The 23,465-nt window shown below is 49.8% G+C and overlaps 1 protein-coding gene across 1 annotated transcript in view; it reads left to right on the top strand.

Moving 5' to 3' along the window:
* LOC132584885 (hydroperoxide isomerase ALOXE3-like) overlaps window positions 1-14,406 on the top strand; it is a 31,818-nt gene extending 17,412 nt beyond the window's left edge. The window contains exons 8-13 of the mRNA XM_060256846.1: window positions 4,724-4,927; window positions 6,832-6,918; window positions 8,425-8,594; window positions 11,318-11,540; window positions 13,038-13,208; window positions 14,223-14,406. Coding sequence (XP_060112829.1) covers window positions 4,724-4,927; window positions 6,832-6,918; window positions 8,425-8,594; window positions 11,318-11,540; window positions 13,038-13,208; window positions 14,223-14,402 — 1,035 coding nt within the window. The 3' untranslated portion in view covers window positions 14,403-14,406. The remainder of the gene's footprint in view (window positions 1-4,723; window positions 4,928-6,831; window positions 6,919-8,424; window positions 8,595-11,317; window positions 11,541-13,037; window positions 13,209-14,222) is intronic.
* The last annotated feature ends 9,059 nt before the right edge of the window (window positions 14,407-23,465 follow it).

The raw sequence follows: 23,465 nt of genomic DNA, 5'->3' as shown, positions 1-23,465 counted from the left end.
CCAGTTCCTGTGATTAGTTAAGAGAGAGCCGGTTTGGTGGAGTGGTTAAGTGTGCGGACTCATATCTGGGAGAACCGAGTTTGATTCCCCCCTCCTCCACTTGCACCTGCTGGAGTGGGCTTGGGTCAGCCATAGCTCTTGCTAAGTGGTTAAGTGAGTGGACTCTTATCTGGGAGAACCGGGTTTGATTCCCCACTCCTCCACTTGCAGCTGCTGGAATGGCCTTGGGTCAGCCAGAGCTCTTGCTAAGTGGTTAAGTGAGTGGACTTTTATCTGGGAGAACCGGGTTTGATTCCCCACTCCTCCACTTGCACCTGCTGGAATGGCCTTGGGTCAGCCACAGCTCTTGCTAAGTGGTTAAGTGAGTGGACTTTTATCTGGGAGAACCGGGTTTGATTCCCCACTCCTCCACTTGCACCTGCTGGAATGGCCTTGGGTCAGCCACAGCTCTTGCTAAGTGGTTAAGTGCACAGACTCTTATCTGGGAGAACCGGGTTTGATTCCCCACTCCTCCACTTGCAGCTGCTGGAATGGCCTTGGGTCAGCTATAGCTCTTGCTAAGTGGTTAAGTGCACAGACTCTTATCTGGGAGAACCGGGTTTGATTCCCCAATCCTCCACTTGCAGCTGCTGGAATGGCCTTGGGTCAGCCACAGCTCTTGCTAAGTGGTTAAGTGCACAGACTCTTATCTGGGAGAACCGGGTTTGATTCCCCACTCCTCCACTTGCAGCTGCTGGAATGGCCTTGGGCCAGCCATGGGTCTCCCAAACGTTCTCCTTGAAAGAGCAGCTGCTGTGAGAGCCCTCTCAGCCCTACCCACCTCACAGGCAATACTCCCTCTAAGCCGTGGAGTCAAAATCCTACTTTGTGAGCTACTGGCATTAAGGTGCTGAGCTATGGCATAACTTGGTTTGCTCAGGGGCCATCCTTCCTGAGCTAAGACAAAAATGTATGAGTGGGAGGCTAAAAAACTGTGAGCTACCTCACACTATCTCAGAGGCTGCTCACAGGGTGTTTGTTGTGGGGGAAGAAGGTAAAGGAGATTGTGAGCTGCTCTGAGATTCAGCGGGAAGATGCTGAAGACTCTTGAGAGTCCCTTGCTGCAAGAAGATCCAATCAGTCAGTCCTAAGGGAAATCAACCCAGACTGTAAATTTCACTACACCAAACTGACTCTCTTACAATTACTTTTCCTTCCTCCTCCACAACAGACACCCTGTGAGGTGGGTGGGGCTGAGAGAGCTCTCCCAGCATCTGACCTTCCAGGGATGATATAAATCCAGTATCATCATCATCATCATCACCATCACCATCTTCTTCTTCTTCTTCTTCACAGGCTATCTCTCTGGAGACCCACTCCAAGAGCCTCTCAAGCAAATAATCAATAATAATAGCCAGTGATTAATTCATTGTAATTAGCGATTAAGCATAACCGCGTGCCATCAGCTTGCAACTGACACACGGCAACCAGTCTTCCCTCTAAGCCGCACGGTCTTGTGAGCAAAAAGTCTACTTTGTGAGCCGCTGGTGTTAAAGTTGTGAGCTGCTGTGTCGAGGAGTGTGCTCGGGGGTCGTCCTTCCTGAGCTAAGACAAAAAGGTGTGAGCGGGAGGCTCAAAATCTGTGAGCTGGCTCACGCTAACTCAGCTTAAGAGGGAACACTGATGACGACCCTTCATGGGGTCTTCAAGACAGACCTTCAGAGGTGGTTTGCCCATGCCTGCCTCTGCAGAGTGGCCCTGGCTTTCCTTGGAGGTCTCCCATCCAAAGACTAAACAGGGCTGATTCGGCTTAGTTTCCAAATATCTGACCTGATCAAGCTAGTCTGGGTTGTCCAGGTCAGGGCAACAATTTTTTGTTCTTGTTCAGTCTACTGTTTGCGACCCATGGCCCAAGTCACGCCAGGCCCTCCTGTCTTCCACCATCCTCCGAATCTGCTCAAATTTGTTTTAGTGACATCAGTAATGCTGTCCAGCCATCTCATCTTTTGCCATCCCCTTCATCTTTGGCCTTCTGTCTTTCCCAGCATCAGGATCTTCTCCAGGGAGTGCTCCCTTCTCATTGGGTGGCCAAAGTATCTGAGCTTCAGCTTCAGCATCTGACCTTCCAGAGAACAGCCAGGGCTGATTTCCCTTAGGACTGACTGGTTGGATCTTCTTTTAGTCCAAGGGACTCTCAAGGGTCTTCTCCAGTGAGTGCTCCCTTCTCATTTGGTGGCCAAAGTATTTGAGCTTCAGCTTCAGCACCTAACCTTCCAGGGAACAGTCAGGGCCGATTTCCCTTAGGATTGACTGGTTTGATCTTCTTTTAGTCCAAGGGACTCTCAAGGGTCTTCTCCAGGGAGTGCTCCCTTCTCATTGGGTGGCCAAAGTATTTGAGCTTCAGCTTCAGCCTCTGACCTTCCAGGGAACAGCCAGGGCTGATTTCCCTTAGAACTGACTGGTTGGATCTTCTTGCAGTTCAAGGGACTCTCAAGGGTCTTCTCCAGTGAGGGCTCCCTTCTCATTGGGTGGCCAAAGTATTTGAGCTTCAGCTTCAGCACCTAACCTTCCAGGGAACAGTCAGGGCTGATTTCCCTTAGGACTGACTGGTTGGATCTTCTTGCAGTCCAAGGGGCTCTCAAGAGTCTTCTCCAGGGAGTGCTCCCTTCTCATTGGGTGGCCAAAGTATTTGAGCTTCAGCTTCAGCATCTGACCTTCCAGGGAACAGTCAGGGCCGATTTCCCTTAGGATTGACTGGTTTGATCTTCTTTTAGTCCAAGGGACTCTTAAGGGTCTTCTCCAGGGAGTGCTCCCTTCTCATTGGGTGGCCAAAGTATTTCAGCTTCAGCTTCAGCATCTGACCTTCCAGGGAACAGTCTGGGTTGATTTCCCTTAGGACTGACTGTTTGGATCTTCTTGCAGTCCAAGGGACTCTCAAGAGTCTTCTCCAGGGAGTGCTCCCTTCTCATTGGGTGGCCAAAGTATTTGAGCTTCAGCATCTGATCTTCCAGGGAACAGCCAGGGCTGATTTCCCTTAGGACTGATTGATTGGATCTTCTTGCACTCCAAGGGACTCTCAAGAGTCTTCTCCAGCGCCACATCTCGAAAGCATCTCTTCTGCGCTTGGCCTTCCTCATGGTCCAAGCTCTCACAGCCATACATGACTACTGGGAATACCATCGCTTTGACTATATGGACTTTTGTTGGCAGGGTGACGTCTCTACTTTTTATTATACTGCCCAGGCTCGCCATAGCCGTCCTCTCCAGCAGCAAACATCTTTTAATTTCATGTCTCCAGTCACCATTGGCAGTTAACTTCCATCACGTCACAAGTGATTTATGCTGGCAATGTTCAAGGCCAAAATGGAGCGGAAGCTTGTCCGTGCCTTCCATCCAAGTAAAGACCCTTCTTAGCTTCCAAGTTCGGATGAGACCAGGATAGCCCGGGCTATTCAGGACGCTCTCAAGTAGCAACGATACCATAACACGTCCACAGCATAGATTAGCACTATTAAAAAGAAGGCCCCCCTCCCCATTGCATAAAAATGGTTGGGAAGCCTAAAATATTATTCATAAAGCAGGCCACAGGTTAGAGGCAGACCACAGAACGGCTAAAAAAGATTTTAAAAGGGGGAGGAATTACAAATGAGGTCCAGATTACAGAGATCTGTTCCCCTGGAGTAAATGGTTGTCACGGAGGATGGACTTTATGGCATTATGGCCAGACTGTGGCTCGGGAGCCACATGTGGCTCTTTCACACACATATTGTGTGGCTCTTGAAGCCCCCACTGCCCTGTCAGCTGGCTTGGAGAAGGCATTTGTCTCTTTAAATCATTTTTCCAAACCAAGCCAGCCAGCAGCTTGGAGAATGCATTTAAAGTTGAAGTTGCTTTCTTTCCACCTCTTCCCCATCTATTTTCCTTCCTTCCTTCCTTCCTGCTCTGAAACATCTGACATTTATCACTTCTTCAAGCCAAACTAGCAGCTTGGAGAATGCATTTAAAGTTAAAGTTGCTTTCTTTCCACCTCTCTCTCTCTCTCTCCTTCCTTCCTTCCTGCTTTGAAACATCTGACATTTATCACTTCTTCAAGCCAAACTAGCAGCTTGGAGAATGCATTTAAAGTTAAAGTTGCTTTCTTTCCACCTCTCTCTCTCTCTCTCGTTCGTTCGTTCGTTCCTTCCTTCCTTCCTGCTCTGAAACATCTGACATTTATCACTTCTTCAAGCCAAACTAGCAGCTTGGAGAATGCATTTAAAGTTAAAGTTGCTTTCTTTCCACCTCTCTCTTTCTCCTTCCTTCCTTCCTTCCTTCCTTCCTTCCTTCCTTCCTTCCTGCCTGCCTGCTCTGAAACATCTGACATTTATCACTTCTTCAAGCCAAACTAGCAGCTTGGAGAATGCATTTAAAGTTAAAGTTGCTTTCTTTCCACCTCTCTCTCTCCTTCCTTCCTTCCTTCCTTCCTTCCTTCCTTCCTTCCTTCCTTCCTTCCTTCCTTCCTTCCTTCCTTCCTTCCTTCCTTCCTTCCTTCCTTCCTTCCTTCCTTCCTTCCTTCCTTCCTGTCTTGAGGCTCTCCAGCATCTGATATGTATTCTGTGCGGCTCTTACATAAAGCAAGTGCATTAGACCCCACGAAACTCCCTCCCTTCCCCAAACCCGCCTCTTTGCAGGCTGCACCCTGCAAATCTCCAGAAATTTACAAGCCAAGAGTTGGCAAAGCTACCTCTCTCATTCCTCTCCGCAGCTCAGCCAAACCCCAGGTCCTGACAACCCCATCTTCCTTCCCAGTGACCCCGAATGGGACTGGACCTTGGCGAAGATGTGGGTGCGAAATGCCGACTTCCACGTCCACCAGAACATCTCCCACCTCCTGAGGACCCACCTGTTAGCGGAGGTCTTTGCTGTGGCAACACTCAGGCAATTGCCCATGTGCCACCCCATCTTTAAGGTAAGGAATTTTTGGGGGGGTGTTTTGTATTGTGTATGTATGTGTGTGTGTGCACACCTGGAAGTCATGGTGACTGACCCTTGCTCAGGGCCTGGAGGATCTTCAGAGAAGTGGCTGAATAAAGCCTACCCTGCCCTCCCACTGCTGGTATTCCAAGGAGGTCTCCCATCCAAGTACTTGCCAGGGTCGGCCCTCCTTATGCTTCTGAGATCTGACAAGATTGGGGCTCCAAGGTAAGATTAACAGTGAAGTTGAAAGGGAGAATAGCTCAAAAGAACCTGAAAGGGAACTTGCTTTTTAAACATGGCAGCGTGTACCCAAGTCATACCTGAGGGTATGCATATTACCTAGCTGGACCCATAGATGATTTATCCTACGAGTTATAGTCAGCTAATTTAGTCTCCTTAGTTATTTAATCGACTAAATATACACAGATATGTATATGACATATGAGATACACAGATATGTATTCTTGGTGCTTGGGAGGGGAAACAGTGTGAGGACGTCTAGTGTCCTGGCCCCACTGATGGACCTCCTGATTGCACCTGGGTTTTTTGGCCACTGTGTGACACTGGGCCACTGGCCTGATCCAACATGGCTTCTCTTATGTTCTTATGTGACCCAGAGTGTTGGACTGGATGGGACATTCGCCTGATCCAAAATGGCTTCTCTTATGTTCTTATGTCTGGGACAATGATGCTCTGTATTCTTGGTGCTTGGAGGGGGGGGGGATAACAGTGGGAGGGTTTCTAGTGTCCTGGCTCCACTGGTGGGCCTCCTGATGGCTTCTAGTTTTTTTGGCCACTGTGTGTCACAGAGTGTTGGACTGGATGGGCCTTTGGCCTGATCCAACATGGTTTCTCTTATGTTCTTATGTGACACAGAGTGTTGGACTGGATGGCCCACTGGCCTGATCCAACATGGCTTCTCTTATGTGACCCAGAGTGTTGGACTGGATGGGCCATTGGCCTGATCCAACATAGCTTCTCTTATGTTCTTATGTGACACAGAGTGTCGGACTGGATGGGCCATTGGCCTGATCCAACATAGCTTCTCTTATGTTCTTATGTGACACAGAGTGTCGGACTGGATGGGCTTTTGGCCTGATCCAACATGGCTTCTCTTATGTTCTTATGTGACACAGAGTGTTGGACTGGATGGGCCACTGGCCTGATCCAACATGGCTTCTCTTATGTTCTTATGTGACCCAGAGTGTTGGACTGGATGGGCCATTGGCCTGATCCAACATAGCTTCTCTTATGTTCTTATGTGACACAGAGTGTTGGACTGGATGGGCCATTGGCCTGATCCAACATGACTTCTCTTATGTTCTTATGTGACACAGAGTGTTGGACTGGATGGGCCACTGGCCTGATCCAACATGGCTTCTCTTATGTTCTTATGTGACCCAGAGTGTTGGACTGGATGGGCCATTGGCCTGATCCAACATAGCTTCTCTTATGTTCTTATGTGACACAGAGTGTTGGACTGGATGGGCCATTGGCCTGATCCAACATGACTTCTCTTATGTTCTTATGTGACCCAGAGTGTTGGACTGGATGGGCCACTGGCCTGATCCAACATGACTTCTCTTATATGATACAAGTCTAAAGAAGAAGGGTTTGTTTTTAAGGATGCCTCTTTCTGTCACAAGAGGGTACAACACAGCATGGGCACACATCAGCTGCTAACGGACAGGAATTTTGGGGCGCATGGGAGGCATCCCAAATTGGGCTGGCTCAGAAAGAACCATACTGAACTGTCCACACACTCCTTCACAAGCCGTTCCCATCCCGTCCCACCAGGGACATTGGATTCTGCACGCACATTGTCAGTGGGGCTGCTCAGGTGATGAGTCTCCAGCTGGATCGGAAGGCCTTGTGACTTCCTCTTCTCCCCCACAGCTTTTGCTCCCTCACTTACGATACACCCTCCAGATCAACGCATTTGCCAGGGTCCGGCTGATCAACGAAGGAGGCATGATGGATCAGGTAAGAGAGATGTGCTTTCATCCTTTCAGCTTGTCTGCCCAACCTCTTCCCTCCCACAGCACCTCTTCCATCATGGGCTCTCCTGAGCCCCCAATTTCGTGCCCGTGGGCACCCACCCACCACCTTCCCGGGTGCCTGCCAGGGGTTTTGAGAAAGGGGGTGGGGTCACACAAGAGCCAGTGTGGTGTAGTGGCCAAGTGCGTGGACTTTCATCTGGAGAGCCGGGTTTGATTCCCCACTCCTCCTCTGCATGGAGCCAGCTGGGTGACCTTGGGATTGTCAGTTCTCCGAGAGCTTTCTCAGCTGCGCCTACCTCAGTTTGGTGTAGTGGTTTAGTGTACAGGCTCTTATCTGGGAGAACCGGGTTTGATTCCCCACTCCTCCGCTTGCAGCTGCTGGAATGGCCTTGGGTCAGCCAGAGCTCTTGCTAAGTGGTTAAGTGCACTGACTCTTATCTGGGAGAACCGGGTTTGATTCCCCACTCCTCCACTTGCACCTGCTGGAACGGCCTTGGGTCAGCCAGAGCTCTTGCTAAGTGGTTAAGTGCACTGACTCTTATCTGGGAGAACCGGGTTTGATTCCCCACTCCTCCGCTTGCAGCTGCTGGAATGGCCTTGGGTCAGTCAGAGCTCTTGCTAAGTGGTTAAGTGCACTGACTCTTATCTGGGAGAACCGGGTTTGATTCCCCACTCCTCCACTTGCAGCTGCTGGAATGGCCTTGGGTCAGCCAGAGCTCTTGCTAAGTGGTTAAGTGCACTGACTCTTATCTGGGAGAACGGGGTTTGATTCCCCACTCCTCCGCTTGCAGCTGCTGGAATGGCCTTGGGTCAGCCAGAGCTCTTGCTAAGTGGTTAAGTGCACTGACTCTTATCTGGGAGAACCGGGTTTGATTCCCCACTCCTCTGCTTGCAGCTGCTGGAATGGCCTTGGGTCAGTCAGAGCTCTTGTAGGAGTTGTCCTTGAAACGGCCACTACTATGAGAGCTCTCTCAGCCCCACCCACCTCACAGGGTTTGATTCCCCACTCCTCCTCCGCATGCAGCCAGCTGGGTGACCTTGGGATTGTCACAGTTCTCCTTGAGCTTTCTCAACCCCGCCTACCTCAGTTTGGTGTAGTGGTTTAGTGTACAGGCTCTTATCCGGGAGAACCGGGTTTGATTCCCCACTCCTCCATTTGCAGCCGCAGGAATGGCCTTGGGTCAGCTGTCGCTCTCACAGAGCTGTCCTTTGAAAGGGCAGCTGCTGTAAGAACTCTCTCAGCCTCACCCGCCTCACAGGGTGTCTGTTGTGGGGGAAGGAGATAAAGGAGAATGTGAGCCGCTCCGAGACTCTGAGATTTGGAGGGAGGGCGGGATATAAACCCGATATCATCTTCTTCTCACACGGTTTCTGTTCTGGTGAGAGGAAGGGAAGGCAATTGTAAGCCGCTCTGAGACTCTGAGTGAAGGGTGGAGTATAAATCCAACTCTTCTTCCTCTTCTCCTCCTCCTCTACTTCCTCCTTTCAGGCCACCTCTGCAGGCTACAGAGGAATTGTGTCCATCGTAGGGAAAGGCACCCAAGAGATGACTTACGCCTCCCTCTGCCTCCCAGACGACATTGAGGCCCGCGGAGTTGCCTCTGTCTCGAACTACTACTACCGGGATGATGGCCTGAAAATCTGGGCTGCCGTCGAGAGGTCAGGATCAGCCCGGGGGCAAGGCAGGAAAGGGGCGTGCATTAAGCTGGGGGACAAAACGGAGGGGTGGAGCCAGAGCTCTTGTTCTAGCAGGAGCTCCTCTACATATTAGGCCACACACCCCCTGCTGTAGCCAATCCTTCAAGAGCTGACAGGGCTCTTAGTACAAGGCCTGCTGTAAGCTCCAAGAGGACTGGCTGCACACCCCTGATGTAGCCAGTCCTCCTAGAGCTTACAGTAGGCCCTGTAAGAAGAGCCCTGGATAGGGTTGCCAATCCCCAGGTGGGGGCAGGGGATCCCCCGGTTTGGAGGCCCTCCCCCCGCTTCAGGGTCGTCAGAAAGTGGGGGGAGGGGAGGGAAATGTCTGCTGGGAACTCTGTTATTCCCTAAGGAGATTTATTCCCATAGAAAATCACGGAGAATTGATCTGCGGGTATCTGGGGCTCTGAGGGGGGGCTGTTTTTTGGAGTAGAGGCATCAAATTTTCACTATAGCATCTAGTGCCTCTCCCCAAAATTCCCGCCAAGTTTCAAAAAGATTGGACCAGGGGACCAATTCTATGAGCCCCAAAAGAAGGTGCCCCTATCCTTCATTATTTCCTATGGAAGGAAGGAATTGAAAAGGTGTGCCGTCCCTTTAAATGTGATGGCCAGAACTCCCTTTGGAGTTCAATTATGCTTGTCACAGGCTTGATCTTGGCTCCACCCCCCAAAGTCTCCTGGCTCCACCCCCAAGTCCCCAGATATTTCTTGAATTGGACTTGGCAACCCTAGCCCTGGAAACTCTTGGAGGATTGGCTACACCAGGTGGGTGTGGCCTCATATGCAAAGGAGTTCCCGCTACAAAAAAAAAAAAAGGCCTGAAAGGGGCTAATCACATTGGGACAGTGACTTTGGGAGGAGTCACCTTCCCCAACCTGCCCTGTTTTCCCAGTTCAAATCCTACGCCTCTTGCCTAGACATAAGCAGCAAACAAATACCTTTCAGTCTCCCCCACACACATACACACAGTAAGGCATGGTGGGGAACCTCCGTCCCGAGGGCCGTATGTGGCCCTCGAGGTCACTTGGTGTGGCCCTCGGGGATTGCTGGGCCGAACCGAGCCATGTGGCAGCCTCCCTGGGGCCTGGCTGGCCGGCCGGAATTGCTCTAGGGCCTGGAAAAGTTACTGTCACCGTTCAGTTTGCATTTGATTAGCCCAGATAGTGTGGCCTAGTATGCTAATGAGTGTGTGACCTAATATGCTAATATTAGGGGATGTGGTCTGATATGCTACTGAGTTCCTGTTGGGCTTTTTCTACACAAAAGCCCTGGACCTATGTATTTGTCTAGGGCGGCGGGCCATGTGTGTGTGTGTGTGTGTGTGTGTGTGTGTGTGCCAGATTAGGCTCTCTCCACACGCCTTCAAATCGAAAAACAATTATTTGCATTAATTTTGCTGGCCTGAATCGTTCTCCCTCGACGGAGCACTGTTTTTTAAGTTGATAATTTTTTATGGCCCGCGAATGATGTTATAAATATCCATATGACGCTTGGCAGAAAAAAGGTTCCCCACCCCTGCAGTAAGGGAACAACTAGGGTTGCCGGCTACTTTCCCCCCAGGGGAACTGATCTTTCCCAATTCTGCAGGGCCTCTCCCAATTCCACAGGGCCTATAAAACCGACCTTTTCCGGCAGGCCTATAGTAATTAATGCATTATGGAGCTGCCGCCATTATGTCGCTGAATACTTCCATCTAAGAAACCTAACAGAGTAATACAGAGAATTAAGAACCAAAACGAAACTGGACCGCCTGTGTAAGAAATTTTATAGCACCATTTTAAGTTTTAAATTATAAATGGTTTATATGTGCTTGATTTTATGATCGTAAGGTATTGTTACTGTTGTATTATGACTGCGAGCCGCCCAGAGTCCGTATGTGGAGTGGGCGGCATATAAATTTAAGATAAATAAAAATAAAAATTAAATAAATAAAAATTTGGCTTCTTTGGCTCTGCCGTGGGCCTTCCAGGACATCTGGGAGGAGAGGTGCTATGGCTCAGTGGCAGAATCTCTGCTTGGCTTGCAGATGGTCCCAGGTTCAATCCCCGGCATCTCCAGTTAAAAGGACCTCTGCCTGAGACCCTGGCCTGGAGACTAAAGGAGAATGGCCATGGCTCAGTGGCAGAGCCTCTGCCTGGCATGCAGAAGGTCCCAGGTTCAACCCCCAGCATCTCCAGTTTAGAGGACCATGCAGGAGGTGATGGGAAAGACCTCTGTCTCAGACCCTGGAGACTAAAGGAGAAGGGCTGTGGCTCAGTGGCAGAACCTCTGCTTGGACTGTAAAAGGTCCCAGGTTCAATCCCCGGCATCTCCAGTTAAAAGGACCAGGCAGGAGGTGATGGGAAAGACCTCTGCCTGAGACCCTGGAGACTAAAGGAGAAGGGCTGTGGCCCAGTGGCAGGACCTCTGCTTGGCCTGCAGAAGGTCCCAGGTTCAATCCCCAGCATCTCCAGTTAAAGGACCACGCAGGAGGTGATGGGAAAGACTCAGCCTCGAGACCCTAGAGAGCTGCTGCCATTAAAAGTAGACTGTACCAACTTTGATGGACTGAGGATCTGATTCAATATACGATAGCTTTATGTGTTGACCATACATGTAGCTGGTGAAACAAGATCCTGAACTGCATGGGCTACTGGTCCTCCTTATCGAATGAGATCCAGCACATGCCTTCTTGCCTTCCAGCTTTGTCTCGAACGTTGTCCAGTTCTACTACAAGGACGATGACCGTGTCCAAAGCGACCCAGAGCTCCAGGCCTGGGTTCTGGAGATCTTCAAAGAAGCCTTCAAGAGCAGAAAGACCTCTGGCGCCCCCTCCTCTCTGGAGACCATAGCGGAGCTCACAAGGTTCCTGACGATGGCGATATTCACCTGCTCAGCACAACACGCTGCTGTCAACAGCGGACAGGTAAGAGCAAGAGAAGACCCCTCTCCTGCTTGGGCCTCTGTTTCCCACCCAATCTGTAAACATGGAGTCAGGGCCGGATTAACAATTAGGCCAACAATATGGGCCCCCACGCCTTTAGGGGCCCCAGGCCAGCTTTCCCCCTGCTAGCAGCCCTCCCAACCTGCCTGAGCAACCAGCAACTGAGCCGCTGTTTGCCTAACTTGCCTGGTGTGGCTGCAGCTGCCATCATCGCCAAGTTTGCCTCTCCCCTGCAATGTAGTAAAGGGGGCTTTTGAGAAGGTGCCCACAGGCTGCAGCGGGAGCTATGGCAGGGCGGGTGCTCAGACTCTGAGATAATTTGTGAGGGGGCCCCAAGATTATGACTGCCTGTGGGGCCTCCGCAGGGTTTAATCCTGCACTGCCTCTTGGATGCCTGTGGAAGAGGGAGGAAAGGCGTTCAGCTCTTGAAGCGAAGCTCCCTCACTTCTCAGTTTCTGGCAGCCATTTTCCCCTCACGGCAGCACTGCAGACATTGCACAGATAATGGCGGGGATGGGGTGGAGGGGATGGACCGGTCCAAGACGTTTTGGTGCCCGAGGCAGGCCATCCAAAAGGCCATTCCACTTAGGGTTGCCAAGTCCAATTCAAGAAATATCTGGGGACTTTGGGGGTGGACACAGAGTGTTGGACTGGATGGGCCACTGGCCTGATCCAACATGGCTTCTCTTATGTGACACAGAGTGTTGGACTGGATGGGCCATTGGCCTGATCCAACATGGCTTCTCTTATGTTCTTATGTGACACAGAGTGTTGCACTGGATGGGCCACTGGCCTGATCCAACAGGGCTTCTCTTATGTTCTTATGTGACACAGAGTGTTGGACTGGAGGGGCCACTGGCCTGATCCAACAGGGCTTCTCTTATGTTCTTATGTGACACAGAGTGTTGGACTGGATGGGCCTTTGGCATGATCCAACATGGCTTCTCTTATGTTCTTATGTGACACAGAGTGTTGGACTGGATCGGCCATTGGCGTGATCCAACATGGCTTCTCTTATATTCTTAAGCAGACAAGAGCAGGTTCCTCAGGCAGCCTGATAGGAGGCCCCCGTGGGTCTGATTTGGCCCCCCGGGCTGCATGTTCAACACCCCCGCTTTAAATGTTGTCAGGTGCCAAGTCTGCTGTCCTTCTCTTCCTTCTTTTGAAAGATGCAGATAGACCCGACTGCTCCTCTTTGTAGAGTAATTCGACAGGTGTAGTGGCGGCGACACAAGTTGTAGGTTCAATTCCGTGTTTCCTTTACACTTCCTCTGGCCTCAGTTGTTACACTCCAGAACCCGTGCTTTAAGGCAACAGCTCACAGTCCCATCTTACTAGTGTGCACGAATGGTTCTTAACACCGCCTTTAAGGGCAGCCAGAATTTGATGCCTGACCGTGCCAGAGCTTCGTGGCTGAGACAGGACTAGAGGTTCCTAAGCTACAGGGATGGCTGACCCTCCTTATTCCTTTGGCCACAGTACGACTTTGGGGCCTGGATCCCCAACATCCCGCCCACCATGAGAAGACCCCCGCCCACGGTCAAGGGCACGGTGACCTTGGAGCACGTCTTGGAGACCCTCCCTCCCATCAACGTCACCTGCATCGCCTTGAGTTCTCTGTGGCTGCTCAGCAACGAGGCGGGAGACAGGGTGAGTCCTTGGGGAGGGTTTGGGGTGGGAGGCGGGCTCCAGCTCGATGGCAAAAAAAATAAATAAATAAGGATTTAAGAGTGGCCAGATGTGCATTTGCTATTCAAACAATGGGTTTTAAGATTCAGAACGTTCCTTTATGAACCCCTGGAGAAGCCCGCGTCACCCTTCGCCCGCTTCTTATGTGATTTTGGGGCTTGCTAGCCTTTTCACTGTGGGGGAGGTGGCAGCCAAGGAGAACCCCAGGTGAGTGAGGCCTGCTTGGGCTGGCTGGATCTCTAGCCAGCCCAAGCAGGTCTCGCTCACCCAGGGCTCTCCTTTCTTGCATCAGGTTGCTTTTGCCGGGGGGGGGATATGCTAATGAGTTATGCTAATGAGCTCCACCTCAATTTTTCTATTTTTCTGCAAAACGACTGCTGTCCATTGAATAGTAGGTGCAGCTGCATAACAACCCCTGGGGAGGGACGGTGGCTCAGTGGTAGAGCATCTGCTTGGTAAGCAGAAGGTCCCAGGTTCAATCCCCGGCATCTCCCACTAAAAAGGGGCCAGGCAAGTAGGCGTGAAAACCTCAGTTGGATACCCTGGAGAGCCGCTGCCAGTCTGAGTAGGCAATACTGACTTTGATGGACCGAGGGTCTGATTCTGTATAAGGCAGCTTCATATGTTCATATGTTCATTAGGGGAGCGGACAGCCAGCCAGCCACCAGGAGCTTTGCCACACCCCCAGTAGCCCTCATTAACCCGTGGAGAAGACCACACCACACTTTCTCCACTTCTTATGTGATGTTGGGGAGGCGGGTGGCTTGCTGGCCTTTTCACTGGGGGGAGCAGCCAAGCAGCCAGCCCAAGCGGGCCTCGCTCACCTGGGGCTCTCCTTTCTCGCACTGGGTGGCATATGCTAATGAGTTATGCTAATGAGCTTTTGACTGGGGGCATATGCTAATGAGTTATGCTAATAAGCTCCACCACTTATTTTTCTACAAAACAACCCCTGTTCTCCCCCAAATCTTTCAGAGACCCCTGGGATGCTATCCGGACGAACATTTCACCGAGGAGGAGCCAAAGCGGTTCATCGCGGCCTTTCAGGGCCGCCTCGCTGAGATTTCCAAGGAGATCAACGAAAGGAACAAATCTCTGCCCCTCCCGTACAACTACATGAACCCTCCAGAGGTTGAGAACAGCATCTCCATCTAGATCTTGGGGGGGGGACATCTTGACTGTGAAGTTTTAGGCCTGCTGACAGGACAACACCCGTCACTGTCCAATAATTTTATGCGGTAGACTCAGTCGAGGACTCGGACCTGGCCCGTCCTCCCTCCATCTTAAGAGGGAGACCTTGGATTTTCAGAAATCGAAACCATGGCCGCAAGGTTAGGCCGAACTCCACTTCGCATGGCTCTTATTGGGTTGGAGAGGAGCCTTGATTTCCAGCCTTCACCCTAAGTCACGGTCCCGGAGCCAGTGGCTCACACCATCCTAGGGTTGCCAATCCCCAGGTGGGGGCAGGGGATCCCCCGGTTTGGAGGCCCTCCCCCCGCTTCAGGGTCGTCAGAAAGCGGGGGGAGGGGAGGGAAATGTCTTCTGGGAACTCTATTATTCCCTAGGGAGATTTATTCCGATAGAAAATCATGGAGAATTGATCTGCGGGTATCTGGGGCTCTGGGGAGGCTGTTTTTTTTGGGTAGAGGCACCAGATTTTCAGTATAGCATCTAGTGCCTCTCCACAAAATTCCCCCCCAGTTTCAAAAAGATTGGACCAGGGGGTCCAATTTTATGAGCCCCAAAAGAAGGTGCCCCTATCCTTCATGATTTCCTATGGAAGGAAGGAATTGATAAGGTGTGCAGTCCCTTTAAATGTGATGGCCAGAACTCCTTTTGGAGTTCAATGATGCTTGTCACAGCCTCGATCTTGGCTCCACCCCTAATGTTTCCTGGCTCCTCCCCCAAAGTCTCCTGCCTCCACTCCCAAAGTCCCCAGATATTTCTTGAATTGGACGTGGCAACCTTTCACCATTCAACTTAAAGCCACAAGCTCAGCTTTCAGTAGAGTGGGCAGAAAACCATTTTGTTGGGCGATAATCATGGCAGGATTCTTGTGATGTATTTCAGACCATTTGTGAAAGTTCTTGCACCCATTGGTAAAGGTGAAAAGGCAGTCCCCTGTGCAAGCACCAGTCGTTGCCAACTCTGGAGCGATGTCGCATCACAACATTTCCGCAGCAGACTATTTATGGGGTGGTTTGCCATTGCCTTCCCCAGTCGTCTACACTTTACCCCCAGCAAGCTGGGGACTCATTTTACCGACCTCGGAAGGATGGAAGGCTGAGTCAACCTGGAGCCCAAGCTACCTAAACCCAGCTTCCACCGGGATCAGAAGTAGAATCATAGAATCATAGAGTTGGAAAGAACCTCTAGGGTCATCTAGACCAACCCCCTGCACAATGCAGGAAACTCACAAACACCTCCCCAATACTGCAGCTTTACTACTCTGCGCCACGGGGCCTCTACCTATCTCCTAGGCACTCAGGAATATCTACTCCAACAAAATGCCATGTCCAACCTACCACGGTATGGTCTCAGAAGGATGATCCTGGTTTTGGTAACAGCAATAGGCCATGATGGAGACCACAGGCTTGATTTCTGTCAGAAATCAGTTACAGCAACAATGACACCCCAGCTTCCAAGAAGATAACCACGCCATCATTCCCTAGGACTATTCTGGAGCAACGAGTCTGTTCCAGAAGCACAGGGGGCGCATCAGGCCTGCTTGGGGTTTACTTTGGAATTCCTTCCAGCTCTCCAAATTTCTCCAAGGCACACTGGAAGACCCCCTGCTGAGCCCTCAGGAGGGTGAAGGAGAGAACAGTCTGAACGGCCAATGGAGTTTAGATCTGGATTCTTCTGCTTTGGTTGCAGAAGAATGGCGAACATTTTCATAAAACGAACCTTCGAATGATGGCTGGATTGATTGCAGTTGGCTCCCTTTAATGAACTGCCTCAAGATTAATGATCATCGCTGATTTTCTTTTTTTGTGATCGATGAATTGTCTCTTGATTCATAAAGTAGTCTGTGATTAACGCCATGTCTCGTGGCTAATGAATTGCTTTGCAGTGATCTGTTACTAATTGTGTTTGTGACCGATGAATTATGATCAGTGAACGGTTGCGGAATTGGAATGCTGATGGACTGTGGGAGGGGGATGAAGACGTTAAGTCTGACTCAGAGTTCTCCCAGAATTGCAGCTGGTCTCCAGATGATAGAGATCACTTCTCCTGGAAGAAACGAACAGGCTCTATGGCATTAGACCCTCTATGGCAGGGGTGGCCGAACCGCCACTCGGAAGCCGCATGTGGCTCTTTCACACATATTGCGTGGCTCTCAAAGCCCCCACCCAACCCCATCAGCCATCTTTGAGACTACAAAGCACTTCTCCAAGCCAAACCAGCAGCTTGGAGAATGCATTTAAAGTTAAAGTTGCTTTCTTCCCACCTCTCCCTCCCCAATCTTTCTTTCTTTCTTTCTTTCTTTCTTTCTTTCTTTCTTTCTTTCTTTCTTTCTTTCTTTCTTTCTTTCTTTCTTTCTTTCTTTCTTTCTTTCTTTCTTTCTTCCTTCCTTCCTTCCTTCCTTCCTTCCTTCCTTCCTTCCTTCCTTCCTTCCTTCCTTCCTTCCTTCCTTATCGCAAACATCTGACATTTATCACTTCTTCAAGCCAAACCAGCAGCTTGGAGAATGCATTTAAAGTTAAAGTTGCTTTCTTTCCACCTCTCCCTCATCTATTTTCCTTCCTTCCTAATCGCAAACATCTGACATTTATAACTTCTTCAAGCCAAACCTGCAGCTTGGAGAATGTATTTAAAGTTGCTTTCTTTCCACCTCTCCCCATCTGTTTTCCTTCCTTCCTTCCTTCCTTCCTTCCTTCCTTCCTTCCTTCCTTCCTTCCTTCCTTCCTTCCTTCCTTCCTTCCTTCCTTATCGCAAACATCTGACATTTATAACTTCTTCAAGCCAAACCTGCAGCTTGGAGAATGTATTTAAAGTTGCTTTCTTTCCACCTCTCCCCATCTGTTTTCCTTCCTTCCTTCCTTCCTTCCTTCCTTCCTTCCTTCCTTCCTTCCTTCCTTCCTTCCTTCCTTCCTTCCTTCCTTCCTTCTCTCAAACTTCTGACATTTATCACTTCTTCAAGCCAAACCAGCAGCTTGGAGAATGCATTTAAAGTTAAAGTTGCTTTCTTTCCACCTCTCCCCCATCTATTTTCCTTCCTTCCTGATTGCAAACATCTGACATTTATAACTTCTTCAAGCCAAACCTGCAGCTTGGAGAATGTATTTAAAGTTGCTTTCTTTCCACCTCTCCCCCATCTATTTTCCTTCCTTCCATCCTTCCTTCCTTCCTTCGTCTTCCAGCTCTCAAACATCTGATGTTCATGTCTTGCGGCTCTCAAACATCTGCTCTTCTGTGTGGCTCTTACATTAAGCAAGTTTGGCCACCCCTGCTCTAGGGCATTATATCTGGTCTCTCCCTTCTCCCTAGGCCTCACCCCCTGATCTCCAGGAATTTCCCAAACTGGAGCTGGCAACCATATCAAGCAGAATGAGATTTAGGGCTCAGAGGCATAAAGACCGAACCAACGAGAACAAGACTGTCAAGTTTCTTTTTCCTCGGTATGACATGCATGTTAGGAACACAAACCACGGCGAGAAACGAGAGCGGCTAAGAAGATGACAGCGCTTAAGAAATAAAGTATGAAGTAATATTGCGGCACTAGATTTGGCAATCTCTAAAGCTTCCCTCACTTTTAGAGAAGCCAGTTAAAGGATTTCAGGCTTAGATAACTGGAGCGGGATATAGATTAGGGGTGAAGGTTGAGAAAGAAGGAACGCAACGTTGTGTAACTCGAGCCATAAGTCAAAGCGGCGCAATCCTTAACGCAGTTACCCCTTCTAAGCCCATTGACTTCAGTGAATTTATAAGCTGTAACTCTGTCTAGGACTGCGCTGTTAACGGCACTGTTAAGAATGGAGTCGTTTGATACACACAGTTACCAATCTTCAAAGTGTTATAAATAAATAAGACCGACTGATTCTTGGAGCAAAATTAAAGGGGAAAATGTGGAGGGAATTGACTAAAGTATTTGTAGATTTGTAATTAAAAGACAAGCTGGGGGTGACAGATAGGGTTGCCAATCCCCAGGTGGGGGCAGGGGATCCCCAGTTTGGAAACCCTCCCCATGCTTTAGGGTCATCAGAAAGCGGGGGCGGGGGGGGAAATGTCTGCTGGGCACTCCATTATACCCTATGGAGATCAATTCCCATAGGGTATAATGGCCAATTAATCTGTGGGTATCTGGGGCTTGGGTGAGGCTGTTTTTTGAAGCAGAAATACCAAATTTTGAGCATAGCATCCAGTGCCTCTCATCAAAACACTCCCCCAACTTTCAAAAAGATTAGACCAGGGGGTCCAATTCTATGAGCCCCAAAAGAAGGTGCCCCATCCTTCATTATTTCCAAATGGACAGAGGGTGTTTAAAAGGTACGCGGTCCCTTCGGAGTTTAGTCGTCCTCATCACACCCTCGCTCCTGGCTCCACCCCCAAAGTCCCCAGATATTTCTCAAGTTGGACCTGGCAACGCTAGTGACCGACCAATGGGTTTGGCATTCTGAATGCTTTTCCTGGAACATCACATAACTCTAAGCCAGGGGTCCTCAAACTTTTTAAATAGGGGGCCAGTTCACTGTCCCTCAGACTGTTGGAGGGCCGGACTGCCGTTACTGTACAAGGCCGCGGGCCGTCAGTCCTCCGTCTTCTGCATCTCTCTCCCTTCCCCACACCACACACCCCGGCCTGGGAACTCACCTCACCTCGGTATCACCTCACACTCTGTCTCCGCCGCCTCAGCCCAGTGCCGGAAGTGTGCGTTGCTAACGCGAGTTTAGGTCGAACGTCACTTCCGGTCTGATTTTGCCATAACCCAGCGGGCCGCATAAACGTCCTCAGTGGGCCGCATCTGGCCCGCGGGCCGTAGTTTGAGGACCCCTGCTCTAAGCGCTCTTGAGTCTGAAATCATCCAAGAGCCCTAATAGCGCTTAAGACAGGGTCATAGCCCATGACCGAGATTTTCACCATGTTGGGTATTTGTCCCCGGTTCTCTTAGCACAGGGCCTAATGGAAGCTCCAGGAGGATTGGCTTCATCAAGGGGGTGTGGCCTAATATGCAAAGGAGCTCCTGCAACCAAAAAAAGCCCTGCTCATCGGGGGGAAATACTGTTGCAGTCTCGGGAGTGGGGGGGAATGCATGTTGGCGTTAAAGAGGGGGAGGCGCTGCAGGCCAGCCAGTGGCCGAGAATTTGCTCGGTTCTAATCCTGGCATCTCTCTTTAAAAAAAAAAAAGGCTCATGTAATGGGCAACGTGACAGACCTCTTCCTGAGACCCTGAAGAGTCTCTTCCAGTCTGTGTAGACATTACTGATCTCAATGGGCCGAGTATCTCATTCTGCATAAGGCCCCTATGTTAATGTTAAATTCATTGTCCACATCATGTGATGTGATGGTGTCGCTTTACTCTGCTCTGGTAAGAGCTCACATGGAGTCTCGTGTTCAGTTTTGGACACCACATTTTAAGAAGGATCTAGACAAGCTGGAACGGGTTCGGAGGAGGGCGACGAAGATGGTGAGGGGTCTGGAGACCCAGTCCTATGAGGAAAGGTTGAAGGAGCTGGGGATGTTTAGCCTGGAGAGGAGGCGGCTGAGAGGCGATAGGATCACCAAGTATGTACTTGAAGGGCTGTCCTATAGAGGAAAGTGTGGAATTGTTTTCTGCGGCCCCAGAAGGTCAGACCAGAACCAGTGGGTTAAAATTAAATCAAAAGAGATTCTGGCTCAACATTAGGAAGAACTTCCTGACCGTTAGAGCGATTCCTCAGTGGAACAGGCTTCCTCCTTGGGAGGTGGTGGGCTCTCCTTCCTTGGAGGTTTCTAAACAGAGGCTAGATGGCCATCTGACAGCAATGAAGATACTGTGGATTTAGGGGGAGGTGTTTGTGAGTTTTCTGCATTGTGCAGGGGGTTGGACTAGATGACTCTGGAGGTCTCTTCCAACTCTATGATTAACTTCCTGACCATGAGAGCGGTTCCTCAGTGAAACAGGCTTCCTCCTTGGGAGGTGGTGGGCTCTCCTTCCTTGGAGGTTTTTAAACAGAGGCTAGAGGGCCATCTGACAGCAATGAAGATCCTGTGAATTTAGGGGGAGGTATTTGTGAGTTTCCTGCAGGGGCAGGGGGTTGGACTAGATGATCCTGGAGATCCCTTCCAACTCTATGATTCTATGATGAATCAATGAACTTTGCAAGCCCACTGCATTTCTCCCTGTGGCCATCAGATGGTAGTATTGCTTTTCTCTTGGTTACAAGAGACCGGAGGCCCATCTAAATTGAGTGTATGCAGTTTTCTTATACTCTTTCTCAAGGCTTTTTGCTTTCTCCCAGTTTTTCCTCTCCTTCTCATCATAGTGCGCATTCACAGATAGGAGCTAGACTATAACGAAATGGTTCAGGAAGGCATGTATAAAAATGAATGGCCTGCCATAAATTTTGTTAGTCTTTAAGGTGCTCCTGGTCTAATAGCCAGTTTGGTGTAGTGGTTAAGCATGCGGACTCTTATCTGGGAGAACCTGGGTTTGATTCCCCCACTCCTCCACTTGCAGCTGCTGGAATGGCCTTGGGTCAGCCATAGCTCTGGCAGAGGTTGTCCGAGAAAGGGCAGCTGCTGTGAGAGCCCTCTCCAGCCCCACCCACCTCACAGGGTGTCTGTTGTGGGGGAGGAAGATAAAGGAGATTGTGAGCCACTCTGAGACGCTTCGGAGTGGAGGGCGGGATATAAATCCATTATCTTCATCTACCTCACAGGGTGTCTGTTGTGGGGGAGGAAGGGAAAAGAGATTGTGAGCCGCTCTGAGACTCTTTGGAGTGGAGGGCGGGATATAAATCCAATATCTTCATCTACCTCACAGGGTGTCTGTTGTGGGGGAGGAAGGTAAAGGAGATTGTGAGCCACTCTCAGACTCTTCGGAGTGGAGGGCGGGATATAAATCCATTATCTTCATCTACCTCACAGGGTGTCTGTTGTGGGGGAGGAAGGGAAAGGAGATTGTGAGCCGCTCTGAGACTCTTTGGAGTGGAGGGCGGGATATAAATCCAATATCTTCATCTAACTCACAGGGTGTCTGTTGTGGGGGAGGAAGGTAAAGGAGATTGTGAGCCACTCTCAGACTCTTCGGAGTGGAGGGTGGGATATAAATCCAATATCTTCTTCTTCTAATAATGTAAGAGAAGCCATGCTGGATCAGGCCAATGACTCTGGCTCTTTTCTTCTGCTGCAGACAGACTAACACAGCTACCCATCTTGATTGTAAACTGTGTACATTCCCAGGAATAAACAGTTTTAAAAGGGGAGTAGAGAAACTCATAGAGGATCAGTCTATTTGTCCTGGGACCTGTTTTGTTCAACATCTTTATCAATGATTTGGAGGAAGGAATAGAGGGAATGCTTATTAAATTTGCCAATGATACTAAATTGGGAGGGGTTGCAAATACAGAAGAAGACAGAAACAGCGTACGGGATGATCTTAGCCTGGAAAACTGGGCTAAAACCAATAAAATGAATTTTAACAGGGATAAATGTAAAGTTCTGCATTTTGGTAGGAAAAATCCCATGCATAGTTATAGGATGGGGGAGACTTGTCTTAGCAGTAGTATGTGCGAAAAGGATCTAGGGGTCTTAGAAGATCATAAGCTGAACATAAGTCAACCGTGTGATGCTGCGGCTAAAAAGGCAAATGCAATTTTGGGCTGTATCAACAGAAGTATAGTGTCCAGATCACGTGATGTAGTGGTATCGCTTTACTCTGCTCTGGTAAGACCTCCCCTGGAGCATTGTGTTCAGTTTTGGGCACCAAATTTTAAGAAGGATCTAGACAAGCTGAAAGGGGTCCAGAGGAGGGCGACGAAGATGGTGAGGGGTCTGGAGACCAAGTCCTATGAGGAAAAGTTGAAGGAATTGGGGATGTTTAGGCCCATCCTGTCCAACACTCTGTGTCACATAAGAACAGAAAAGAAGCCATGTTGGATCAGGCCAAAGGCCCATCCAGTCCAACATTCTGTGTCACATAAGAACATAAGAGAAGCCATGTTGGATCAGGCCAATGGCCCATCCAGTCCAACACTGCGTCACACAGTAGCCAACCCCCCCCCCCCCCGAGTGCCATCAGAAGGTTCACAAGTGGGTCTAGAAGCCCTTCCACTTTGCCCCCTGCAAGCACCAAGAATGCAGAGCATCACTGCCCCAGACAGTTCCAATAAAATGCTGTGGCTAATAGCCACTGATGGACCTCTGCTCCATATTTTTATCCAATCCCCTCTTGAAGCTGGCTATGCTTGTAGCTGCCACCACCGCCTGTGGCAGTGAGTTCCGCACGTTAATCACCCTTTGGGTGAAGAAGGACTTTCTTTTATCTGTTCTCACCCAACTGCTCAGCCATTTCATGGAGTGCCCACGAGTTCTCGTATTGTGAGAACGGGAGAAAATGTTATTTTATTTATTTATTTGATTTGATTTCTATCCCACCCTCCCCACCGGAGCAGGCTCAGGGCGGCTCACAACATAAAACTCCACAATAGTAAAATATACAAGCTATAAAATAATACATTCTATAAAATTATACATTCAGCCATTAAAATCAGCCATTAAAATCAGCATTTCATGTCATTTGGCACTAAGCTAAGTTTTATTCCATTTTCCAGGTGTGAACGGCGTTCTCTCTGCGCTGTAGACACCGTGTTACTTAAAGGCCAGCTTGAAGAAGATGGGTTTTGCAGGCCCTGCGAAACTGGCCAAGATTCCTCATGGCCCGCACTTCTGGCAGCTGGTTCCACCAGTGGGGGGCGGCAATCGAAAAGGCCCTTTCCCTGGTGACTTCCAGTTTGACCTCCTTTGGCCCGGGGATTACCAGTAGGTTTTGAGAGCCAGATCGAAGTACCCTCTGGGTAGGCTTCCCAATCCCCAGGTCCCAGCAGGGGATCCCCCGGTTTTACAGGCTTCCCCCCTCCCCCAGCCAGCTGGCCCGCGGGGGAAGCCCCTCCCCCACAGCCATTATGCACCTCCAGGAACGATTCCCATAGAGAATGATGGGGAATTGATCTGTGGGTATCGGGGGCTCTGAGGGGGCTGTTTTTTGAGGTAGAGGCACCAAATTTTCAGTATAGT

Source organism: Heteronotia binoei, chromosome 15 (assembly GCF_032191835.1).
Source record: "Heteronotia binoei isolate CCM8104 ecotype False Entrance Well chromosome 15, APGP_CSIRO_Hbin_v1, whole genome shotgun sequence".
Classification (NCBI taxonomy): Eukaryota; Metazoa; Chordata; class Lepidosauria; order Squamata; family Gekkonidae; genus Heteronotia; species Heteronotia binoei.
This window is presented reverse-complemented; position numbering and strand designations above follow the sequence as displayed.